Below are 23,796 nucleotides of genomic sequence, written 5' to 3' on the forward strand. Positions count from 1 at the left end.
TATTTATATATATTTATCTCTCACTGTGGTTTGATTAAATACTTTATGATATATTTTACTCTACCCTTAGAAATATATTTGCTTCTAAAAATTCTTTAATAACTTTTTTCCCCAGATTCGCTTTGTTTTGCTTCTGTTGTACATGTCAGAGTTCACATGTAGCCTTAGGTGTGCAGGTTCTAGGAATAAGGCATTTTTAATTAAGTCTGGCCCTACAGATTTGTAAAGGAAACTTCCATCTTTGTCTTATTTTCATTATGTTTAGCTTTGCAATGAAGGAAATAGAAAATGGCTTTCCAATAGCCTGATCCAACAACTCTCTGCTTTCAAAATAATGATGCTCATTCGTACACAGTACAAAAGTCACAAGAGCCAACATGGTGCATCAAGACGCAAACAAAACTTTTGTTTAAATGAATATAAAGCAAAAGCAACCAAAGCAACATTTACAAACAGGTTAATTTTGTTACAAAACAGAACTTATCAAATGCCATAGAACGGCTTGACAGAAAAGGGTTAGTTGCAACAAATAAAAGAGTGAACTATTTGCTAGATAGGAATTCCTATCAGGAAGTAACAATGAAAAAAAGCACATGGAAAATTAATCTTTCAAACTGACCTGTCCAAATAATTCAGCTTGGGTTGAGTTCTATGAGTACAGAGTTAATTCCCCCCTCCCCCCCCATATTTTGACTAAGGACTGATGTTCACCACTGACAAACATGTGACTGTCTTTGCAATGTGAATTTTACCACTGCATTTCCAAATAGGAAACCCTTTGTCTGATGTGAGCTCCCCCATGTGAAAATGGCAAAGGGCCCATGTCACCTAAAACCATACTTTCTGGTGTGTTAAACCTTGGCAATGTTTAAGTGTGGGGCTGTGCATGCTGGAAAAGAAGTGAAGATTTCTGCAAATGGGTCCCCAAGTAAAAATGAGACAGTAAAATCACTCCATAAGGAGTTGAATTGGTCCTAAGTACGAGTTTTGTAAAAAGCGGGCAGTGGGGGGGGGGGAAGGGGAGGAGAGATCCTTCCAATTTAATGGCAAAATCTCATCTGATCAAGAAACACTAATATAATGGCCATTCTTAATGTGTGAAAAGATTTGCTCGGAATAGAAAGCAGATTAAATCACCTGATGCATAGTATGCTTTCTTGATTTCTGGAAATAGAAATAAAATCTCTTACAGTTCAAGACATTGCCTTCTTGAGGTCAAATTTGTGGGTCTGAAAATGTAGAAATCATACAGCACAATTTTTAATCTTAAGCTGCTGCTGTTCATAGAAAAGAAATGGACAGAAGTGAAATTTACTGATATTTGGCTAATAATAAAGCAAGACTTAAAATAAGCCACACAACCAGCAAATGCGAGCTGACAAGGAGCAAGGCGACAGGATAGAAGTGACGAGAAGTTGGCTTGTTATCAGTTAGACAGCCTGTCTCGGGATCATCCGACTCATTCAGTGCTCCCTGGGTTTGTCTGCTGTTAAACAGGGGAAGTTAGGAACAAATAAAATAGCATTTAATAGGAGAATAAGGCAACACTCAGGTATTCCAACAACAAAGATGGCCACAATATCTATGCTAAATAAAGCTATTTTGGCTAGTCTGCATACCAAATAAGGAAATATCGCACATATTTAAAGGTGTTCTAAATGAATGAAAAAAGCAAGCCTCCAGCAGGGAATTAACCCTCACAGATACTTCTTAGCACATTCAAGATGAAGCCATGGGTTGGGAACTCTTAATGGAAGCCCCATGCAAGGGAACAGAGCAAGCCTGAAATGCTATGAAGTGGAATCAGTGGGGAAATGCATGGTTTCAAAACATTGAGGAACAGTGGAAAGCTCCATAGAGCTCTGATGCAATGATGCATGCAGAGCATCTTCCAGCCTTGAAATGGAGGGTGAACTTTCACATTTATGGTGCTTTGTTTTCTCACTGGAGATCCATACCCCAGTCATAGCCACCAAAAGGATTTCCACTTTTCAGCTTCTGATGACCTGGCTTTCCTCTATTTAGTCTCTGCTTTATCAAGATTCCTTGACAACTGCCAGCCCTTGGCATCCTTTGGTGGCCCAAGCACACCAGTAGGGCCCACTGCTGCTGTGTGCCTTAGGACTCCCTTTCAATCCATATCCCCGAGGCCTGACAATCCCAGCAGTTGGGTCACTACCCAATTTCCCACAATGCCTCTGGTGTGGTATCACTAGGGCATTGTGGGAAACTTAAACGAATGCTAGAGTCATCTACCTGGCATTGTTTGGGGCACTGCTGCTCAAAGGAGATGGGCCTCTTCCCAGGGCACTTTCCATGGGGGTTCCTCAAACCTGGAGTTAGTTCTCCATAAGCACTTTCTGCAATGGAGTTATTTCAAGAACTTTAAATTAATGTTAAAAGCAATCAAGCAAATGTAAATTTATTTGCAAAATCAATACTGAGGCAAAGCTAGGGAGCAGTTGTTGTTTTTTTAAATCCCTGAGTCTGTTTATGAAAATGATGCCTAACTCTGTCATCAAGCCACTTAACCATAATTTGGGATAGTGAAGTTCTAGGAATTACCGGTATCTGAATATTTGCTCTAAATGATGTTACCTTTTTAACTGCACACAGGCAGAAAGAGAGAGCATTTACTCCTCACAATTCCCAGAAAACCATTACAAATGCCCAGAATGCTTTGAGAGAAAGAATGTGCTTTGAAAGAATGTGCTTTAAATTATAGTGTGTACACAGCAACAGTGGCTCTCCAAAGTCTCAGGTTCTTTCCTGTCATTGGCTGTCTGATCATTTTTTAAACTGCAGGAGTCAGGGACTGGGCATCCTATAATTCCACCTAGATCTCTCTCTCTCTCTCCTGAATAAGGCAGTATAGCTCAAGTAGAACAGTGCAAAGATAAGAGAGGATGCACACCATTCTCCAGTTCCCTGTTGTGACCCAGAGTGCTGCCTGTCTGCAGGAACAAAGAGCCCTCTTGTAACCATATACAGATCTCAACATTTTCAAGAAGATACCTAGGGCAACCTTCCCTGCAGAGTCAGCGCCACAGATGCTACTCTTGCATGCTACTCAGCAAAGAAAGACCTTGCTGATAAAATTAAGGTGTGATTTTGGAGGGTTAGAAAAATGTTCAGTTTGTCCTTCCCACTTCCCAGCTTAGATTGTGGGTAAGGCAATGGGAAAACGAAGGATTAGCTCAGTTGGTAGAGGATGAAACTTAATCTCAGGGTTGTGGGTTCAAGCCCCATGTTGGGCAAAATATTCCTGCATTTCAGGGCGTTGGACTAGATAACCCTTGTGCTCCCTTCCGACTCTGCAATTCTTTGATTCTGTGATTCTTATTTCTTTCATTTACCTTGCCTGCATTACTATTCTCATTTCTATTACTGTTCTACTTACTCAGTGCCACCAGGTTTGGAGCCAAAACAGAGTTGCTGAGAAACAGGAGGGAGGCTTCTGCCTCCTTAGGCAAGCCCCAAGGCATGCAGAAGTAACAAAATGTTTTTAAAATCTAAAATGGTGTGTTAGAGGTGACCTCTAGGAGGCAGGGGAAGTTGCGTATTCAAAAAGACAAATGTAAAACTTCGGTGGGCAAGTGAATTTGGTCTGCTTGAGCTCTTTACAGTGTCCTGGAGGAGAGCATGACTGGCTGCAACCCCAAACAGGAGCTCCTCTCTTAGGGTGTGAGGAAAACTATGAAACATCTTATTGTAGGTCCTACTTGTATTTTCTAACACATTGCACATAAAGTGACTAATTATCTTTATTAAGCTGTAATGGCTTTAAATGAGAAAAATAAGAAAACCAGCCATCCCACTTACACCGCCATTGCAAAACATGAAATTAGGTCAGTCTTTCCAAATTTGGTGCCCTCCAGATGTTTTGTATAAAAATCCCTTCAGCCCTAGTCAGCACAGCTTGGGAATGGCTGAATTATGTAATGCCAAATAGTTTTGCAGATTGTATTTATAATATCAGTCTTAACTTCCTAGCAGAAAGTATCTGGAACTGCCAGTGAATATCCTCCTGTGTCACTAAATGAATGTACTGCAGTTTTCAATACTGGTCAGATTTATTCATGACCACAGCAATTAATCTGCACACAATACTGAGTTTTGCAAGATGTGCTGCCAAATAAAGGACACTGAACTTGCTAGCCAAGCAACTTGGCTGATGAAGAATGTAAGAAGGATATTGTTATGAGGCTTTCTGGTGGCTCTTTTTGAGATAGCAAATGGGTGGGGTCCTTTCCCTCAACTCATAGGTAGCTAGAGAGGTGAGAGCAGGCAGAAGCCAGAGAGAGAGAGAGAGAGAGTTTGGCTCTTTTGTTTCTGCTTCTGGAGCCCAGTGATGCGTAAAGGGAGCGGGCGAGAGCCGCCTTCCCAAGTGGGGCAGCAGGAGGAGCGCGCAAGTTCTCCGCACAGGGCTTGAAGCCAGGAAACTTCAGCGGAAAAGCTGAGCAAGAAGCGGCAGGTGCCGCTGCCGCCCGGTGCAAGTGGGGCATCTCACAGAAGCCACATGGGTGACCCGTGAATGCGAGTCTGGTTCCTGCTGCGCTGTGCTGCCAGCCGCCCCCAGAACAAGGGGCTTTCACTGCATCTCTCCCACTTTCTTCTGAAGCATGTGGGGTTGAAGGTGGGGAAGCAGCAATTTCCTTGCAATCCTTGGAGCCATAAATAAATATGGAGGGTGCTGCAGAGAAGCCAGGTGGCGAGGAGCAGAGCCCCCCAGGCTCTGGCACGGAGGCCCCGCCAGATTCCTCCATGGACGCCTGCCTGCGATCTCAGGGGTTGTACCGCAAGCGAGTGGCGAAGGACGGGTCATGCCTCTTCCGGTGGCGGAGCAGGTGAGCGTGCAAGGTCTCCCTTTGCAAGAGGCGACATGGCTGGGGTAGGAAAGCAGAGGGCATGAGGGTCGTGAGAGGCAGCTTTGTTTGGGGAGAGGGGGTCCTCTTTTTTGTTCTTCAAAATATGGCAACCCTACATTATGGGAAGGGGTTGGGGAGGAAACAATCTCCTTAGGACTTTCCCCCTCCCCACTAAACTCCTAGTGCCTAAAGTGGAAAGCAAAGGAACAGGAAGTCGACACAAATCTTAGCCAGTCAGAAAGTGGGACTGGAGGCATTTTGTGCTGTTGTCAGAAAGCAGACGAGAGAGGCGAGTTGTAGGAGTGCAACTGAGGTATGAAGGCTGAGGACTGGGAAGCTGAGTGGAAGATGGGCCAAGTGTATGATGGCATACAAAAAAGCGATCTGAAGTAACAAATGATGAAAGAAGTAGACGGGGAATGACAGAGTATGCATTAGGCTGAGAAAATGAGGCCAGGATAGCCAAGAGAATTCTCCAGTTTGGGACAACGTGGGCCAGAACTGAAGGGAGGACAGAAATTGAAGATTTGGTGGGAAGGCAGCAGGTCTAGATTCCTCATCTTAATTTGGGCCACCAGCCAAATAATTTTGGTTGAATCGCTTGTAACATTAAATTCTAAAATGACAAAACATATAAGCATTAAGTAAATGATCTGATAATATGCTGATGCCACAGTACATGTCAATACAACACCATTAATAAACCTAACATAATTAGTGTTAGTATTATGAGGATATACTTTACCACATACCCTTATAATCATGCTATTATATGCTTCGCCTGGTATGACTGTGTTTGAGTGACAGTGGAAGTATGTGTGTGCCTGTATATATCTCCCACAGGAATCAATGGGATTTAATACGGATATAACTGAGTATGACTGAAATATTCAGTTCACTTAGAGTAAAATGTCTGTCATCGTATTTTACACATCAGCAGCAGCTAAGCCCTGTCTTGACAGAAGAGACGAATCACCCGGATCCCACCTAGATATTTCTGTACATGATAAAATCAGATGAATGAGGTCTTTACTGCTTTGTCACTGCTATATTCCAGGTATGCATGGCTGTTTTTTTAACAACAATACTTTGGTTCAATAGATGCCCAATGGAAGGGTATATGTTTTAATGCATGTATATATACAAGTGATAACAGGTTCTTTCATTTACCTGTTAGACCAGTGGAAATTAAGGTAGCAAAAGGAGAACACGGCTGCTTATTATATAACTTGTGGACGAAAGTCATTAAAATCAGGGACCAAGATCAAAGCTGGTTCAATGGATGAGATGGAATAGCAGAAGCCCTTGTACAAATAAGTATTTCTGATGGAATACTAATCTGACATTAATTTCTGAATCTTTATAACTCTTCAAAGATGACAGAAAATCGTGAAAAGAATTCCCAATGCAAAACCAAGGATACTTGAGTGGACATTCTGCAGTGTATTTAGAAATTCAGCTCCTTTAAGATTTTACTGCTTGTCATGATTATTAATAGAAAAATTGAGGCACATCAAAACAGACATTTATAAACTGCTTGGTATTCTAAATCTCAGCACAGAAAGCTACGGTTACTTTCTTTGAAGCACTTTCAAAAACTCAAACTATAAGTCAGGTTCCAAGGGACAGGAGAGCAGCCAACTAAGACAATACCTTTCAATACAGTGAAAATTCAAATTCCTGACACCAGATTCTAGCCTGTTTTGAACTGCAATGCAAACTGTTTGTCAAGTAGATGTCATGTGGCCACTACCTTTCATGCTACCTGGTGTGGCTTCAGTAGCCTGGTTTGGATGTAACACAGAACTATCGTTTAGTGGAACATGCCTAGGTCTGCTCCCTCTCCCCTCAACTTATCCAGTGCAGCCATTAGGAGACTGAAAACAGAAGTGAGCACTTCCAAACAACTTTAGTTTGCTATTATGTAAAAAATGGAAGCTGTGTTTAGTTTTAGCTGTGGTTTACTATATCAAGCCAGCTTCATAAATCACTGTTTGTTTTAATCAAGCATAGTTGAAACTAACCACACTTTATCCAGGTTTGATGCGAACGGTATTGTTTCTTTCAGCTCCCCATATATGCCTGCTACACATTGTCTGTTGTTCTGAGAGTGAGAATTTGGTGTCATTGGAAAGAACACCAGTATAGTGGAATATATTAAGCAGACATTTGACTCTCCCACTTTCCCAAGGAAATGGGGCTCATTGACTGAATTTTTAAAAAAATCATTTTTATTAGTTTTCCAATAAAAACAGCCAATTAACATATCCATAATCATAATTGTACCATTGGCTGTGCCAGAATAAGCATCAATTGGCTATTCTCAGTTTAGGTGTTCAGATGCCAGCCATGCGACTTCAATGCAACAAACTGTTCTTTGTTTTTCTTCTCCTGTCTTCCATGCTTGCAATAAGATGAACTGCCAAAATAGCACCAGTGACTGAAGCAAGCCCCAAGGTGCCTTGTCAGACTCACCTTTTTTATTTTTACACAGGGTCGAAGGCAAACAATTGGGTCGTATTCTTTGGCGAGGGGAGTCCCAGGAGCCAAAAGTGTTTTTATTTGTCCTGTCTTTCATGCTGACATTGGGATAAAGATTTTTAAGGAAGAGGAATGTATTACTGGAAGTGGAAAAAGAAAATTGACATGCCTGTCTCTTCCTATTCATCTGCTACTAAAAAGGAACGCTTGGCTGCACAATTATTGGGAGCTGGTCCCAGTGCCCACAAGGAAGAAAGAGCTTCTCCAAACAGCAAGCTTGGTGTTTAAAAAGGGTTTGAACTTTTGATCAATGTATCTGAGTGACGATCTAGTTGTTTTCGTCCTGTCTATGGTCATTATCATCACTGCGCCCATTTGGGTGGCCTCTTCAACAATCCTTAGAATTGTTTACTGACTTTATAGAACTTGCTCTTAGCCAGAGCATCGCCCCCCCCCCACCTCAAATCCCCATTCTGGGGGGTTACTTCAAAGTTTCTGGTTTTACTTTCAGAATCAAAGCCATCTCACCACCAGCTTAGGAGAGAAATAAAGATGGAGATGCAGATATTTAATTTCTATCTCTCAGAAGATCGAACAGGTCATGATAATTATAGGATTTAAGGAAGAAATGAAAAGCCTCAGGATGACTTCTCTCAACCAGTCCTCATGCCAAGCACCAAACTGCTCTTGAAACAGAGGGCACATCTTTGGGTAAGTGACAGCGGGAGTCAACTCTAGATTCTCAGTCTTTCACTGTTGTATTATTGACTGTGGGTGGGGTGGGGTGGGAAGGAGCTAACAGCAGAACCAGTTAATAACCTAACCTCCCACAAAAAACTCCAGTTCCAGCACACCACCACCCTCCCACCTCTTGGTGTTTAAAATGTTTGTACCATCTCCCCACTAAGGAGACCTTTCCTCCTTAAGTTTTTTTTAGAAAAGGTCATAACAAGTCAGAAGGGGTGGTTATTGTTACGGTTCTCCTTCTCTTTCACCCAAGAATGCTAAACAAAGAACAGGCTGCTAACTACAATTTGGTTATGCAGCTATGATCCTACCAATTACCCAAGAAGCTGAGGGAAAGTGTGAACCTCCACGTCAGAGTGAGTGGATTGTAGAATGGTTAGAATCCAAAGGTCTGGGAGTCTAAGGAGGCTTTAGATTTCTTGGGTTTCTTGAACAGCAGAAACCATGGCTCACTTAGAACTGCTTTTGAAACGAGGTAAGTTACAGAAGCAGTTGGTAATATGCCATTAGGTCTATGTGTGCCAGTTGTTAAAAACAGAGTCAAAAATTCAACTGGGCCAATGTATGACCCTTATATGAGCCTCAGCAGGAGCTCTGATCGAAACATTGACTTTAGTCAGAAAACTAGTCTTCTGAAATTACTTCATTAGCCTAATCAGAGAAAGAGAGAAAGAGAGCCAGTGTGGTGTAGTGGTTAAGAGCAATAGACTCGTAATCTGGTGAACTGGGTTTGCGTCTCCTCTCCTCCACATGCAGCTGCTGGGTGACCTTGGGCCAGTCACACTTCTCTGAAGTCTCTCAGCCCCACTCACCTCACAGAGTGTTTGTTGTGGGGGAGGAAGGGAAAGGAGAATGTTAGCCGCTTTGAGACTTCTTCGGGTAGTGATAAAGCGGGATATCAAATCAAATCCAAATCTTATTTTTCAAATTATTTACATTTAACATATTTCAGAGATCTATGTCCTGTTCATTCCAATTCATTTCTGTAAGATGAGGTCCCCTCCCCCGTTGTTTGCTTATAAAGTTAGATTATAATTGTGTCGTATTATCCAGACAGATTTTCTTATTGCGGTACAAATATTCTATTTCATTGTTTCATCTATATAGGTAGGCTTCAATGAGTGCATGCCAGAAAGGCAGCTGTTCAGAAGGGTATGATGGATCCTTAATTCGACATACCGTATTTTTCGCCCCATAAGACGCACTTTTTCCCCTCCAAAAATGAAGGGGAAATCGGGGTGCGTCTTATGGGGCGAATGCCTGCAAGCCTCGCGCGCCCGGCAGGAGGTCCCACCGGATGCGCGAGGCTTGGGGCGGCAGCCTGTCGCCCGAAGCACGGGGAGCCCTCTGGAGGGCTCCCCCTGCTTCGGGCGAGTGTCTGCAAGCCTTGCGCACCCGGCAGGAGGTCCCGCCGGGTGCGCGAGGCTTGGGGCGGCAGCGGACTGCTTGCCGGCATGCAGAAGCTTGGGGCGCGCTGACCTCAGCTTGCCCCAAGCTTCTGGATTAGCGCAGGGGTCCGCTAGCCCTGGGAGAGGCGCCCGGCTCTCCCACGCTAGCGGAGACCTTGCCGGCACGCAGAAGCTTGGGGCGCGCTGAGCTCCGCACGCCCCAAGCTCCTGGTGTAGCGCAGCGCACCTGGGGGGGAAATAAATTTTTTTTCCTTTATTTCCCCCCCTAAAATCTAGGTGCGTCTTATGGGCCGGTGCGTCTTATGGGGCAAAAAATACGGTAGGTTATTAACTAGAAACACATCAGGGTTTTTGACATACAGTTATAATGATAAGCCTACCTAGAGGGATATGATATCTTTATTTTATTTGCTCATAAATACTAATGGGTGTCACTTACTGTGTAACATATCCCAAGTTTATTTTCTTGTGCCTGGGCTTAGGCTGGTCCTATGGGATATGTCAAAATTCACAATTCTTCCACATACCTGCCCATAATCAATAAGTTACATAACAATATATACACACATCTGTTCTAGGCTAAGCAGATTGCTTTTCTTGGTCCCTTCTTTAATGTAACATTCCTTGTGCACAGCCATAGGAAGAAGTAGAACACCAGCAACCTTCCAAATGACCATGTCCTCTGTGTCATTTGCTCTCTACCATGCATTATTGGTGTCTATGTTCACAAGGCACACATTGGCTTCTATGCAGGTGTGCTGTCAAATGGGGGTGCTCATGTAATTTTTATTAATGTGAATTATAGGAGTTGTGTGTGAGAGGGAGGGAGGAGGGAGGGAGAGAGAACAAGAACTGTGGATGGAGATTGAAAGGAAGAATGAATCGTGTGTGCACCTTAGTATGTGACCAAACACTGATCAGCATATTATTTCTCTCTTTTTCTAGCCGAAGGTTACAACCAATTGCGGCACAAAGTTGACTGTATTTGACATTCCACTTGCAAAAATAAAACTGGTCAATTGGCAACCCTGTCAGAGAATGCACAAAGGTGGTGGGAGCAGCACAACTCTCTTCCTTCTCCTGGGAAATGAGGAGAGACAGCTTCAGCAGATCAGCAAGTGTGATCAGCATAACAGCGCTTGGTCCAGGCAGGCACATCTCATCTACCTGCCAAGGCAGTCAAGGGGATGTGGAGAAACAGTAGCTGCTCCAAACAACACAGCCAGTGCTATCTACCTACACTTTTTGTGCATCTCCTCTGTTTATAGCATCTGTGTCACAGGCAAAGGGAACACATTCTTTGCAGTATTCAGGTATGTCTTATCAAAACAAATAAGTCAAATTGCTGTGAGTTGCCAGTAGGTCCAGAAAACATTTACGGAGTAGAAATATTCACAGCCAAACAAAACAAACCTGAAACTGTTCTTTGGAAATGAATATATTCAGCATTTCATACTCATGTTTAAAAGACTTAAATTGGACAATATTGATAAATTTTTCTTTATAAAGTAAGGAAGGGCTTGTACACACTGGAAAACAATGTGAATCCCACCTCAGTGTTCTTCCAGACAACACTGGACATCCCTCCATTCATGTGGAGGCAGGCTAGTTTGCTCCAGTTTGGACAAGCCCTTGGGTCTCAACAACAGATTTATGCTGGGGAAATACTGAATCATAGTTCTTATCAAAGTAAGTTTGAGGCTGGATTGGATGGCACATGCTGTGTCAGAGTTGTATATGCAATATTTTGAACTTTACTATGTACTTTGCTATGACAGCAGTCCCTCTCTCTTTCACTCGCTTTCTGTTATTTAAATTGCTCCAATATCTTTCTCAAGAAAGAAGTTCTAGACTGTTATGCTGAAGAACACACAGATGCCTAGTTTGTCCATTGGTTAAAAGACCCCCAAATTTGTCCCCTGCCCTCTCAAATATTATAACATTTGATTACATTGCAAGGGTGGGACTAGACTATCAGTCGTATCCAACGCCTATCCTAACCCTGAAAGGGATGGCAGAAAATGTTCCCTTCACTAGATTCTCTTTAAAGTTTTTTTATGCCTTGCTTTTCCTTAAATGATTTCTGAAATGTTTTTTATCTAGAGCTTCTACACAAAGCTAACAGCAGCCTGGCTCTTATGCCATAGAAATAAGTGTCATAAATAAAGTGGTAAAGCATTTGTCACTTTGGAGCAGAATTTATAGTCTCCTCCTAATTTATAAAAACAGCCAGAAGCTATTGTTAGGGAACAGGAAATAATAGAACGTTCAGAATTGACATGTAACAGGAGAATACCAGTTATCAAATATCGCCATTGTGTCCAAAGAAGACACTCTCCTAATTTCAATTTGGTGCCACATCAGACTATGCTTGAGAATATACACATTCTGGGAGGTTTTTGCTCAGTAATTTCTCACAACTTTGGTGTGTGAGAGAAACTTGGGAACCATTGTTTTTTTTTAGACAGATAGCTCACCCAGTTGTTTAGAATGAGAAACAATATGTTGATTATTGTACTCTGTACCTCCTTGTCCCTGGACATAAGATAAGCTTGGACAAGCCTCTGATAGAAGAAAATTCCAAAGCTGAGAGACAATTATTGGAATGTTTCACTGCATGCCTTTGTGGTTCAGACTTCCAAAATGTTATCCCTGTCACATGTTAAGTGCAATCTAGATATCTTCAACTAATGATAATTCATGTGTTTTATACCTTTTTGCAACTGCAGCATTTATGCTGAACTTTACACCCTACCCTTCCACTTTGATTCCAAAATCAATGGCTTTAGAGCTCTATTCTAAGAATCTGAAAAATATCACAATTGTCCTTCTCTAGTGGAATCAAGTATCTTATAATAAACCTAGCACAGCTATGATTTGTACTCTACAATGTTCTTCAACACATCTTTAAAAAGAAACACTTTCATCACAACTGTGAACTCTATAGTGACCTCAGATAATACACTGTTCAAGGTGTTGAAAGTAGAAAAACCACAGTTTTATTTTAAGAAGGTCTACCCTGTTCAAGAAGTGAAAGGAGAATTTAAAGTCAAAAGATATGGATTGACCAACACTGACACTTGAATATGAATTTATGAATGAACTCTATTGGTACTTTTGTTACTATTTAAATACCATTGTTGGTTGGTCTTAATACCAGTAAGGACCCCTAATGTTTGCCATGTCAAGAGCTGATATGTTTCAGAGTGCTTGTTTTCAAAGAGTTTAGATCTCTTCCTGACAATCATTACAGAGTGAGATAGAGCGTTGACAGACTGTTCAGCAGTCATTGTCACTTGACAACTCAAACTGCAGAAAATAAGAAAGCGCTGAAGTCCCGATTTTTCCACATTCCTTAAAAATTACATTTAAAAAATCCTCCCTGGAGTCTTTTATGGCTGGGTGTTTGAGAAGTCCACCGAATAGCCTTTTAAACAGCACTTTACTGAAGTAATCACATAGAAGGATAAATACACAAGTGTCACATCCTATAACAACTCCATTTATTTAAGGCCAACTCAAAAGCACAGTTATGAAATCTCTTGGAGAGCCTTGAATAGAATGAGCCTTGACTAAAAATACAGAAGCTGAGCTCAGAGACATGGAAGGTATCTCCTTTTCTCAATGCTCTATTCCAGTGAATGGAGAAGAAGCTCACTGTTCCAATCAGGTGCAATCACATCTATTCTTGGGCAGATGTAATGCTGCCAATCATATTCATGGGTAAGAGTACGGATGAGCCAAAACACAGGGCACATTAAAAAAAAAGTATATTCAGCATAGAAAAAAGTATCTCTTTTAATGATTTGCAGAAGAGCTCTCCCAAAGGGAGAAAGGCAATGGCTGCATTTGATCTCAGTGACACTGGCCTGGTTCAAACATCCCATTAAACCATACATGGGACTATGATAGCTCTATTTTCCTGGTCTGCCACTGGGCATTCTGCACTGTAGACTTGCAAGGTTTTTAACAACCAATCTATCCCACAGTGTTAAGACTGTCAAATGGACTGGAAGCTTACTCTGAAAACAAGAGTAGCTGGAAGCCGAATTGAAATTATGATTAAATATAGAAAACCAATGGATCATTAGTAAAAGTACATTCAGGTGTGAAAGCTAGCACATGCATTAACCACGATGACTGAAAAGCTGCAGAAGTGATTGGATGAAGCGACTATAATGGTAAGTATGAAATGTATGTAACTACTATACACCATGGGCAATATTCAAATAAGCTAAACATCTGAATTGCACTGCAATCCTGCTCATTTATTACTGCTGCCCTTTTAAACAAAGCAAAATTCATGTCCCTGTTGAAGGGCATATTGTGAAAGACTAAGATTAAGACTACTTAATCTTTCACTTGAGTTATTTAAATGGGGCAAAAAGAACCCAGAAGTAGTATTTATTATCAACCATGATTTATTTATTTTTTAAAAAAGGTTTCCTTGCCTAAACACGAATAGTGAAAACATGGTTGTACATTCCTGCATTCACCTCGACAGCTGCTTTAAAACTGATGACAATGTATGGAATTTCATTACAGACATGGTTAGCTAGCAAGTGCAGACAAAACTTACATCTTGAGACAAGTTCTTTTCAGTACATGTCTAAATTAATAGTGTACCTAACATTCTTGATGAATTCCATTTTAATTTGTACATAATTACACTTAAAAGGCAAAGTAATTTAATTTTTAAAAAACCAGTGAGGACTTAGTTAAATAAACATGATTGTTAACATTTGTCTTAATTCCATTTGCTGTATTTTATTTATCTTTGATTAAACGAAGCTATCAAGTATAACAGATTAAGTAGTATTTACCGGTTTTATAAAAAGCACCCCTATATAAATTTAACATGTTGGGGGGGGGGGAGGAAGGGCTTTATGTAAGGCTTGAGATATGAACCTGGGCTTGGGATAATAATGAAAGGCTAATTAACCGAGAGCAAATCATGCACATCTTGATCCTGACCTACCCAACATTTTAGTTAAAATATGTTCAAGCACACAGATAGACTTGAAAGATGGCAAACAGAAAAAGAACAACATACCTCCTCATACAGTCAAGGGCTCGGATAAAAAAGTCTTTGTGCAGCTGATGCTCATCTCTTAAAATTGAACATTGTTCCAGTGTCACTGACATTGATGTCCTATCTTTGGCACTTTTACAACAGGTGAACCGGATTCCATTTAGCTTGCGGCAAATCTATAATGTACACAGAAATCAAGTGACTTGCTTCTCTCTTTACTCCAGGTGTATTGCAGTCTAGCATACTGGGGAATGCCAGCATGTTAAACAAATGGTTGCGGAACATTTAAACTACTTTGATAACATTGTCAAACAGAAAAGAGATTGCTATCTTTGTATCTTGTTGCAGAGCAACAAGCTTGGTTTTGATTTATTACTTGTATGCCGCTTATCCAGCAGCAACATTGAGTTCAAAGTGGCTCATATTAGCAAACAACATTTCCACCAAAATACTCATGCCAAAAACCACCACAACATATACATATAGCAAAAAAACAACACACCCCTCAATTAAACAATGAAGTTCAATACAACCTCATATTAATGCAAAACTAATCTATCAGAAATGGCTGATAAATTCTAAATCTAGTAATTTAGATCAGAAAGACCACTTTTGCAGATTTTATCGCAGTGATTCATTTGTCACAACTTTTGGCGTCTTTTGACTTTCCCAGCCCAATGCATGAAGCTATGTGGAAAATTATTTTTTTTAAAAAAATGCTTTAATGAGTTGATGATGGGCTTTTGTGTCTCTCTGTTCTTATTTGATAATAAAACCAGTGTGGGGAAGCTGTGAAAAGTGCAAAGTGCATATTCTGTGCTAGGAGCTATTGGGAAAGGAATTGAAAATAAAACTGCCAATATCATAATGCCTTTATACATAGAATTCTGGGTACAGTTTTGGTCATGACATCTCAAAAAGGGTACTAAATTGCTGGAAGGGCAGCCAAAATGATTAAGGTTCTGGATGTAATTCCATTATGAGGGAAGGTTAAAATTCTGGCACTTTTAAGTTAGCAGGTAAAATAATCAAGATTTATAAATTTATGCATGGTGTAGAGAAAGTTGGCAGAGAAGAGAATTCTGCTCCCGCTCTCTCATAACAGAAGAACCAAAAGGAGCTGCTTAGTGGGAGTTTCAGGATAGACAAAAGCAAGCACATCTTTAACACAGCAGTCTTCTAGAATTTGTTTTGTAAGATGGCTTTAAAAGGTAATTGCACAAAGTATGGTAATGGAGGATAAAGCTTTCTATAGCTACTAGCCATGCTGGCTATACATTACAGTGGTACCTCGCAAGACGAACGAACGCCTCGCAAGACGGAAAACCCGCTAGACGAAAGGGTTTTCCGTTTTGGAGGCGCTTCGCAAGACGAATTTCCCTATGGGCTTGCTTCGCAAGACGACAGCCCATAGGGAAATATCCGGGACAGACTGTCCCCGGACCTGGTCTGAAGGCGGTTTCCCTAGGAACGCATTAATTGATTTTCAATGCATTCCTATGGGAAACCGTGCATCGCAAGACGAAAAACTCGCAAGACGAAGAGACTTGCGGAACGAATTAATTTCGTCTTGCGAGGCACCACTGTACCTCCGAGCTCAGAGGCTGCAAGCCTTTGTGTAGCAGTTGCTGAGGAATAATATGGATAGAGATACAGGTCTGTCTTGCTTATAAAATCTCTTTCCAAAGGCAACTGTTTAACCACTGCAGGAAAAAGATGCTGGACTAGAATGGCCTTCAGTCTAATTTGACAGGTTTCTACTATTATATAATATTCTTATACAGCGATTTTTTTCTTAAAAAATGTTTAGGGGTACCTCTATTTTCCCACTCATATTGAAATACTGCCCCTCAATGAGACCAAACTTAGATTCACAAAATGTTTAGGAGTATGTGTACCCCTGCGTCCCCCCAGAAAAAAGCACTGTTCTTATATATTACAATGATTTTGTGTGTTCCAAGTAAGTAAGGTAAAAAGGTAAAGGAAAAGGACCCCTGGATGGGGTTGCGGCGCTCATCTCGCTTTCAGGCAGAGGGAGCCGGCGTTTGTCCACAGACAGTTTACTGGGCCAAGTGGCCAGCATGACTAAATTGCTACTGGTGCACGGAGGACAATGACGAGTGCCAGAGCACACGGAAACACCATTTACCTTCCCACCACAGTGATACCTATTTATCTGCTTGCACTGGCGTGCTTTTGAACTGCTAGGTTGGCAGGTGCTGGGACAGAGCAACAGGAGCTCACCCCGTTGTGGGGATTTGAACCACCGACCTTCCGATCAGCAAGTCCAAGAGGCTCAGTGGTTTAGACCACAGCGCCAGTATCAGAATTGCTCTTCTGAGAATGGAATGTATAAGAGAAAGAGGATTATATAATCAGAATTCAAGCACATCCAGAGAACAGCAGCTGCGCCAAAGACATTTCGGCAGTGTGCTCTACCAACTCTCTTAATTTTTATATCCTAGTTAGCTCCATATGAGATGTCACTACAGTAAGCGGTGGTGAATCTGCTATGCTTTTGACTGGCATATATTAAATGCATGTGCATTAACAATCACTTATATTTTATACCCTTTGAAGTTTGTGCTTCTATTTTAAAATGAGGTCCAAATCAGCACCACTAAAGGCTTCCTGATTAAGCTTTCTAAATTAAAACATGAAACTTCAAAGGGATGAGAATCGGACAGAACAGATGTCGAAGAATAAAGGTTTTGGCAACAGAACAAAAAAAAAGGAGGGCAGGGAAGCTGAGACACTCAGGGGAAAAGCAATATAAAATCTACTTTGGGTTTTACTCTTTTAAAGGGATAAAAAGGCATGGGCAGAAATGTCAATACCTAAGCAATAGTCACCTAGTTGGTGGACAACCATTCCCCAATGAGCAATGATGTTTGCAGTTTCCGAGTTGTAGAAAGCCAGTTGAATTGCATTTCTTGAAAACATCAAACATGAAATAGTCTTTGCTGCCACCACTACTTTTAGTAAGCTAGATTTTTGCAACTTGTCCAAATTCAGCAGCAATGGAATGCAATGAAGTTCCGTCTATGAATAAACAGTGTCATGCCAAACGATTCCTGCTATTTGGTGGTTGCAGAAGTCAGCAGGAGTTGGAAAAGAAACTGGCTGTTGGAATGTACAGTGGTACCTCGGGTTACATAAGCTTCAGGTTACAGACTCTCTTAACCTCGGGTTAAGAACTTTGCTTCAGGATGTGAACAGAAATTGTGCAGTGGCAGCGGGAGGCCCCATTAGCTAAAGTAGTGCTTCAGGTTAAGAACAGTTTCAGGTTAAGAACGGGCCTCCGGAAGGAATTAAGTACTTAACCCGAGGTACCACTGTACACAGAGATGCGCTTGTTTCATAATCCTTCTGTATAACTTGCTTACTTAGCAAGGAAAATGAGTAAATGGGAAATTGCTACCGTATTTTTCGCCCTATAGGACGCACTTTTTCCCCTCCAAAAATGAAGGGGAAATCTGGGTGCATCTTATGGGGCGAATGCAGGCTTTCGCTGAAGCCTGGAGAGCGAGAGGGGTCGGTGCGCACCGACCCCTCTCGCTCTCCAGGCTTCAGGAAGCTCTGCGCAACCCTCGGGAGACCGGCTCCAAGGGTTACGCAGAGCTGCCTGCAGTCCCTGGCTCAGCACAGCTCTGCGCGGCCACCGGGAGCGGGCGCTAAGTCCCGCCCCGCTCTGGATGGCGGCGCAGAGCTGCCTGAAGTCGCGGGATCAGCGCACTTCTCCCCATCACCAGCCCCACAAGCTCGGGGGACAGCGGGGAGGCAGAGCGTGCCTTCCCACTGTTCCCCGAGCTGGTTCTTCCAGCCCCGCACCTGGGGGGAAAATAATTTCCCCCCCTTTATTTCCCCCCAAAAAAGCTAGGTGCGTCCTATGGGCCGGAGTGTCTTATGGGGCGCAAAATACGGTAGTTCTGGGGAAGGCAACCCTTTCAGTTTTGAGATTGCCGCTACCACCCAAAACGCCTAAATTTCTAGAACATTATACAAGTCTGCTGGATCGGGCCCATCTAGTTCAGCATCCTGTTCTCACCATTGGCCAGCCGGATGCCTGTGGGAAATTCGCAAGCTGGACACGAGCGTAACAGCACTTTGCCCACCTGTAACTCCCAGCAACCAGTATTGGGAGGCATACGTGGAGTGTAGGGAGAACCTGTCATTCAAAGCTTTCTCCCAAACAAAACACTGGAATTTTCCCCATCTAAAATTTTGAGTCCATTTTACCACCTTTTCCTTAACCTGTTCTTGCTCTATGTCGTAGGTCCGCAATAACTGATGTACTTTCACTAACATGAAAGTATATTAGCGAGGGGTGAGAAGTCCTGCAAAGTGAGTGCAGAGAGGAAGAGAGGCAATGGGCTGGGGGGTTGGTCCGGATGGGGCATGGTGTGTCTGTGTGTGGAGAGACACACGAATCTGCCCCTTCAAGGGGAAAATTTGATAGAGAGGGAGGAGCGGGGAGGGGGGGGGAGGTTGGACTTGCATGAGAGCGTGGGAGCCAAAAATGTAGGATCTTGGAGGGTATGCACCGGTCAGATTTTCAGAGGTCCGTTCAAGATATTGCAATTGTTTTGTTTTCATATCTGCTATTGCAATCAGCAGTTAATACAGTGAAAATCACTGAGAAAAGAAATGCAATTAACTTATACACAGGAGATTTGTGGGGCCTCTGTCAGGAAAATATCTACATCCTTAATTACCCAATTAGAGAATGTTAACTGCCTAAATGTATGTGTTAGTGGTGTCAAGTTCATGAAAACAAATAACCAAGCAGTGTTATGTTTTGCATTGTGCCCAGGGCCAGTCAGCTTCTACAAAAGTAAAAGCTGGATCATTATGAATAATTAACATTTTGCTTTCCATAAATATGAATTTATATGATAGGATGAATATACTGCTATTCATTCATATGGAGTAATATACAATGATTGCAAGCCTGCAAGCCAGGGCCTCAAAGATCTAGTCCAAGGGGGTCCTCCATCATCATCATCATCATTATTATTATTATTATTATTATTATTATTATTATTATTATTATTATCATCTCTAGCCATTTTTGTTTACCTAGCTTCTTTAAATACTATTCCTGAGTTGGGACCTTCCTGAGCCCCAAAATCCAAATTTTTCAACAAAGAAATGGCAATGATATGCAAAGACTAACATGTGAATGTCTACATAAACATATCTTCAGGAATTTGCAATGTTTATCATGGACTGAAGATGTATGGTGCCAGGGACCTGGAAAATGAGATTCATAAGTTTGCAGGGTATAGACCAAGGATGGGAACATGTGGCTTTCCAGCTGCTATTCAGTATCAGCTCCAGTTGGCATGGGGAATAGTCTGGAATGATGGGAAGTGTAGTCCAACAACATTTGGAGAGCCACAGATTCCCCATCCTTGCTCTAGGCTAAGAAATGGGGAGCTGTTCAATGTACAGGAAGCCTGACCTCACTCTCCCGCAGGAGACACTGCACACACATTTTCAAATGTGAAGAGTCCTATTGATACAAGGAATACTCCCCCTCCTCCAAATGTAGTCGTGGATATTTTTCAGTGTCACATTTCTATACAGTACAGTAAGCATACAAGTTACATACTGCTCTGAGTCAGAGCTGTAGTAAAGTTGGGGCTACAATATGTTCCTGCTTACAGGAACTGCATCCATGATGATGCCTACTGTCCTCTGAGAAAATGATTCTTATGGACATCATCAAATGGAACTCTTGCTTCATCTCTTCCTCTCTGCCAATGCCACCCATTACAACCATCCATGCATCGCATTCCTCTAATAATAAGATATATCCTTCACAAAATGGCAAGAGGGGAAAAAAAACCAAACCCATTATATGCACCTAACTACGCCAAAGAATTCCTAATATTGAATCCACCCTGTGTTCAGGGCCAGCATCAGGAGTACAACTAGAAAGCTGAAAATACCAGTTTGAAGAGAATATGCAAGTGCAATAGTTTTATAAAGGTAAAGGGACCCCTGACCATTAGGTCCAGTAGTGACCGACTTTGGGGTTGCGGTGCTCATCTCGCTTTATTGGCCGAGGGAGCCAGCGTACAGCTTCTAGGTCATGTGGCCAGCATGACAAAGCAGCTTCTGGCAAACTAGAGCAGCACACGGAAATGCCGTTTACCTTCCTGCCAGAGCAGTACCTATTTATCTACTTGCACTTTGACGTGCTTTCAAACTGCTAGGTTAGCAGGAGCAGGGATTCAAACCACTGACCTTCTGATCGGCAAGTCCTAGGCTCTGTAGTTTAACCCACAGTGCCACCCGCGTCCCAATAGTTTTATGGAAAGATGCAAATTTAATAAAGTACTTTGGGCATTAAAAGGCTTCATGAGTCACTTGCAGATGTCATCCGAGTCCCCACCACCACCACCAGCAAGCTGCTAAGCTTCCCTTATTTGCATTTCCTTGCCAAAGTTCATTTTAACAAGTCAGAACAAAATTAAACGAATTGCTTTAAAATGAGGTTTCTTACCGTTGCAGCCAGCCACATGATTTCTACATTCTTTCTTTTTTTAGCCTGAATATTTTGATGGAGATTTTCTAGTAATCCTTTTAAGTCATTCTGTTCTTGAAAATGTGGTAGGCCTGGGAAGAAGAAGAAATACAGCGTGTGATAACAGCTATGCTGAGTCAAGGATTTCCTCAGGAAAGTAAAGCTGCTACATTTAAAGTCTCATTTCGAATGCATGAGGATTTTCCTCAAACACAGCAATGCCCGTCTTTTAATGACTGACCAAACAGGTTTGTGCTTGTTCACACAGCCCCTGCTATCTAAGAGCTTTTTTCTGAAGTTCCATGCATCTTCAGTACCTCTATATTAAATGGTAAGAGGACCGATTCCATAACCTGTTGCACTTCTGCCTCTCATCTGTTATCTGCTCCTTGTGCTACACTTTGCATAATTGCAGGATGTGCAGAGAGCAAAGCAGCAATAAGGAAAAAGAGAGAGAAGAGGGGCTAATGGAAAGTACAGCACCACCATAGATGTATGCACAAGTTTATTTCAAGTAAATAATAAATGCAGGCTAGCTAGCCTGCTAGTAATTTCCCTTTAAATATGTGGCAAGCTGGGGCAAATCTCAGGCTTGTGGAATCTGCTTTGTCTTCTTCTAGGACCAGGGACGTCTTTACCATTGAGGGTAGTAGCACAGGGAACCAGGGCGCCATGGTCTGGAGGGTGCCAGAGAGTCCAGGGAGAGTGTGGGGAGGTAAGCGAGGCAGAGCGGGGGCTTGATGCCTATGCGCCTCCAGCACCAGGGTCATCCCTGACAGTGGGAAGGCTCCAGATGCTTCCCCACAGTCCAGAGCTCTCTCTGCTGGCTCCGCGGTGGCGATCTGGCCACAAGGTTGGGGCCGCTCTTTCCTTCCCCTCCCTCCACCCCTGTGAGCTCTTTCCACAAGAAAGGAAGAGATGGAGCCTTGTTGTGCGCATCCGTCAGAAATTGGCGGGAGGCAGAGAAGGGGAGTGGAAGGGGGAGCCAAGATGAAGAGGGAGGATGTAAAGGAAGAGGAGGTTGCAGGGTGCTTGTGTGCCGGCAGTGTCTGCGACGTGGTGAGTTCCTGTTGCTCGGTCCGTGCTCCTGCCAACCTAGCAGTTCAAAAGCATGAAGTGCAAGTAGATAAATAGGTACCACACCAGAGGGAAGGTAAATGACATTTCTGTGCACTGCTCTGGTTCGCCAGAAGCAGCTTAACCATGCTGGCCACATGACCCGGAAGCTGTACGCTGGCTCCCTCGGCCAGTAAAGTGAGATCAGCGCCGCAACCCAGAGTTGTCTGCCACTGGACTTAATTGTCAGGGGTCCTTTACCTTTAACTTTTTACTTAGGCTTTCAAAAAGTTTTAAATAACCCCCCTCACCAAATGTCCTAGGTAAGCTTAGCAGTCATGGCATAAGAGAGGTCCTCTAATGGATCAGTATTTTGTTAAGGAACAGGATGCAGAGAGTAGGAATAAATGGACAGTTCCTACAATGGAGGGATATAGAAAATGCAATCCCTCGTGGACTGGTATTGGGACCTGTGATATTTAATTTGTTTGTAAGGGTAAGCAGTGAGGCGACCAAGTTTGCTGATGATGTCAAATTGTTCAGGGAGGTTAAAACAAAAAGGGATTGTACAGAACTCCAAAAGGATCTCACCAAAGTGGGCAGTAACAAGGCAAATGCAATTCAATGAAAGCAAGTATGAAGTGATGCACATTGGGACAACCCCCCCCCATACTTTTACATATACATTAATGGGGTCTCGAGTTAACTCAGCAGAAACAAGATATTGTGGTCACAGTGTGAGGAAGATGTAGACTCTGTATGTAGCAGCTATGAAAAAGGTGAATTTCATTTTAGGGATAATTAGGAAAGAGATTAAAAATAAAACTGCCAGTTTCATAATGCCATTGCAGTGTGACGACACTTGGAATGCTGTGTACAGTTCTGGTGGCCAGCCTTCATAAAGGATGCTTTATCCACGGAAGTCCGACGGGGCTTCAGTGGCTTCCGATTGGCTGCAGGAGCTTCTTGCAGCCAATCAGAAGCCACACTTTGGTTTTTGAACATTCTGGAAGTTGAACGGACTTCCGGAATGGATTTGGTTCGACTTCTAAGGTACGACTGTAATGATCTCTCATATCATGCCACATTTGGCCCTCAGAAGTTCTATATGCATACTGATTTTTTGGGCAAGAGGTACAAATAATTGCAGATTCATTTGGAAATGCTGAGAATCTTTATACAGTGGTGCCCCGCAAGACGAATGCCTCGCAAGATGGAAAACCCGCTAGACGAAAGGGTTTTCCGTTTTGGAGGTGCTTCGCAAAACGAATTTCCTATGGGCTTGCTTCGCAAGACGAAAATGTCTTGCGAGTTCCTGCGGGGTTCCCCCCCTTTCCCCAAGCCGCTAAGCCGCTTATCAGCTGATCCTAAGCCGCTAAGCCGCTTAACAGCTGATCCACTAAGCCGCTTATCAGCTGACCCCCTAAACCGCTTAACAGCTGATCCGCTAAGCCGCTTATCAGCTGATCCACTAAGCCCGCTAAGCCGCTAATAGCGCTAAGCCGCTAAGCCGCTAATGGGCTTGCTTCGCAAGATGAAAAAACCGCAAGATGAAGAGACTCGCGGAACGGATTCTTTTCGTCTTGCGAGGCACCACTGTAATATATTTATGCTATGGCTGCATACAGGTAAGAGAATAAAGCAAAAGCCTGCTCTAAGGCTACTGCAGTC

At 42.6% G+C, this 23,796-nt stretch overlaps 1 protein-coding gene and 1 long non-coding RNA gene across 8 annotated transcripts in view; one reads left to right on the forward strand and one right to left on the reverse strand.

Moving 5' to 3' along the window:
- Positions 1–14,552, forward strand: part of LOC309540706 — a 44,820-nt gene extending 30,268 nt beyond the window's left edge. The window contains exons 1-3 of one of the 2 annotated variants that reach the window (XR_014223405.1): positions 1,468–5,925; positions 7,363–8,060; positions 10,451–14,552. This is a non-coding gene — a long non-coding RNA (uncharacterized lncRNA). Of the gene's footprint in view, positions 1–1,467; positions 5,926–7,362; positions 8,061–10,450 lie in introns of those variants that run through there. The other variant, XR_014223404.1, reaches the window with a different exon arrangement.
- Positions 1–23,796, reverse strand: part of INPP4B (inositol polyphosphate-4-phosphatase type II B) — a gene marked incomplete at its 5' end in the record, with an annotated part of 260,693 nt that overhangs the window by 4,242 nt on the left and 232,655 nt on the right. For 5 of the 6 annotated variants that reach the window (XM_082237558.1, XM_082237559.1, XM_082237561.1 and 2 more), the window contains 3 exons: positions 113–1,486; positions 14,559–14,713; positions 21,049–21,161. In XM_082237558.1, coding sequence (XP_082093684.1) covers positions 1,312–1,486; positions 14,559–14,713; positions 21,049–21,161 — 443 coding nt within the window. In that variant the 3' untranslated portion in view covers positions 113–1,311. Of the gene's footprint in view, positions 1–112; positions 1,487–14,558; positions 14,714–21,048; positions 21,162–23,796 lie in introns of those variants that run through there. The other variant, XM_082237557.1, reaches the window with a different exon arrangement.

The sequence above is a fragment of the Podarcis vaucheri genome (assembly GCF_965113315.1).
Source record: "Podarcis vaucheri genome assembly, chromosome: 9".
NCBI classification, from domain to species: Eukaryota; Metazoa; Chordata; class Lepidosauria; order Squamata; family Lacertidae; genus Podarcis; species Podarcis vaucheri.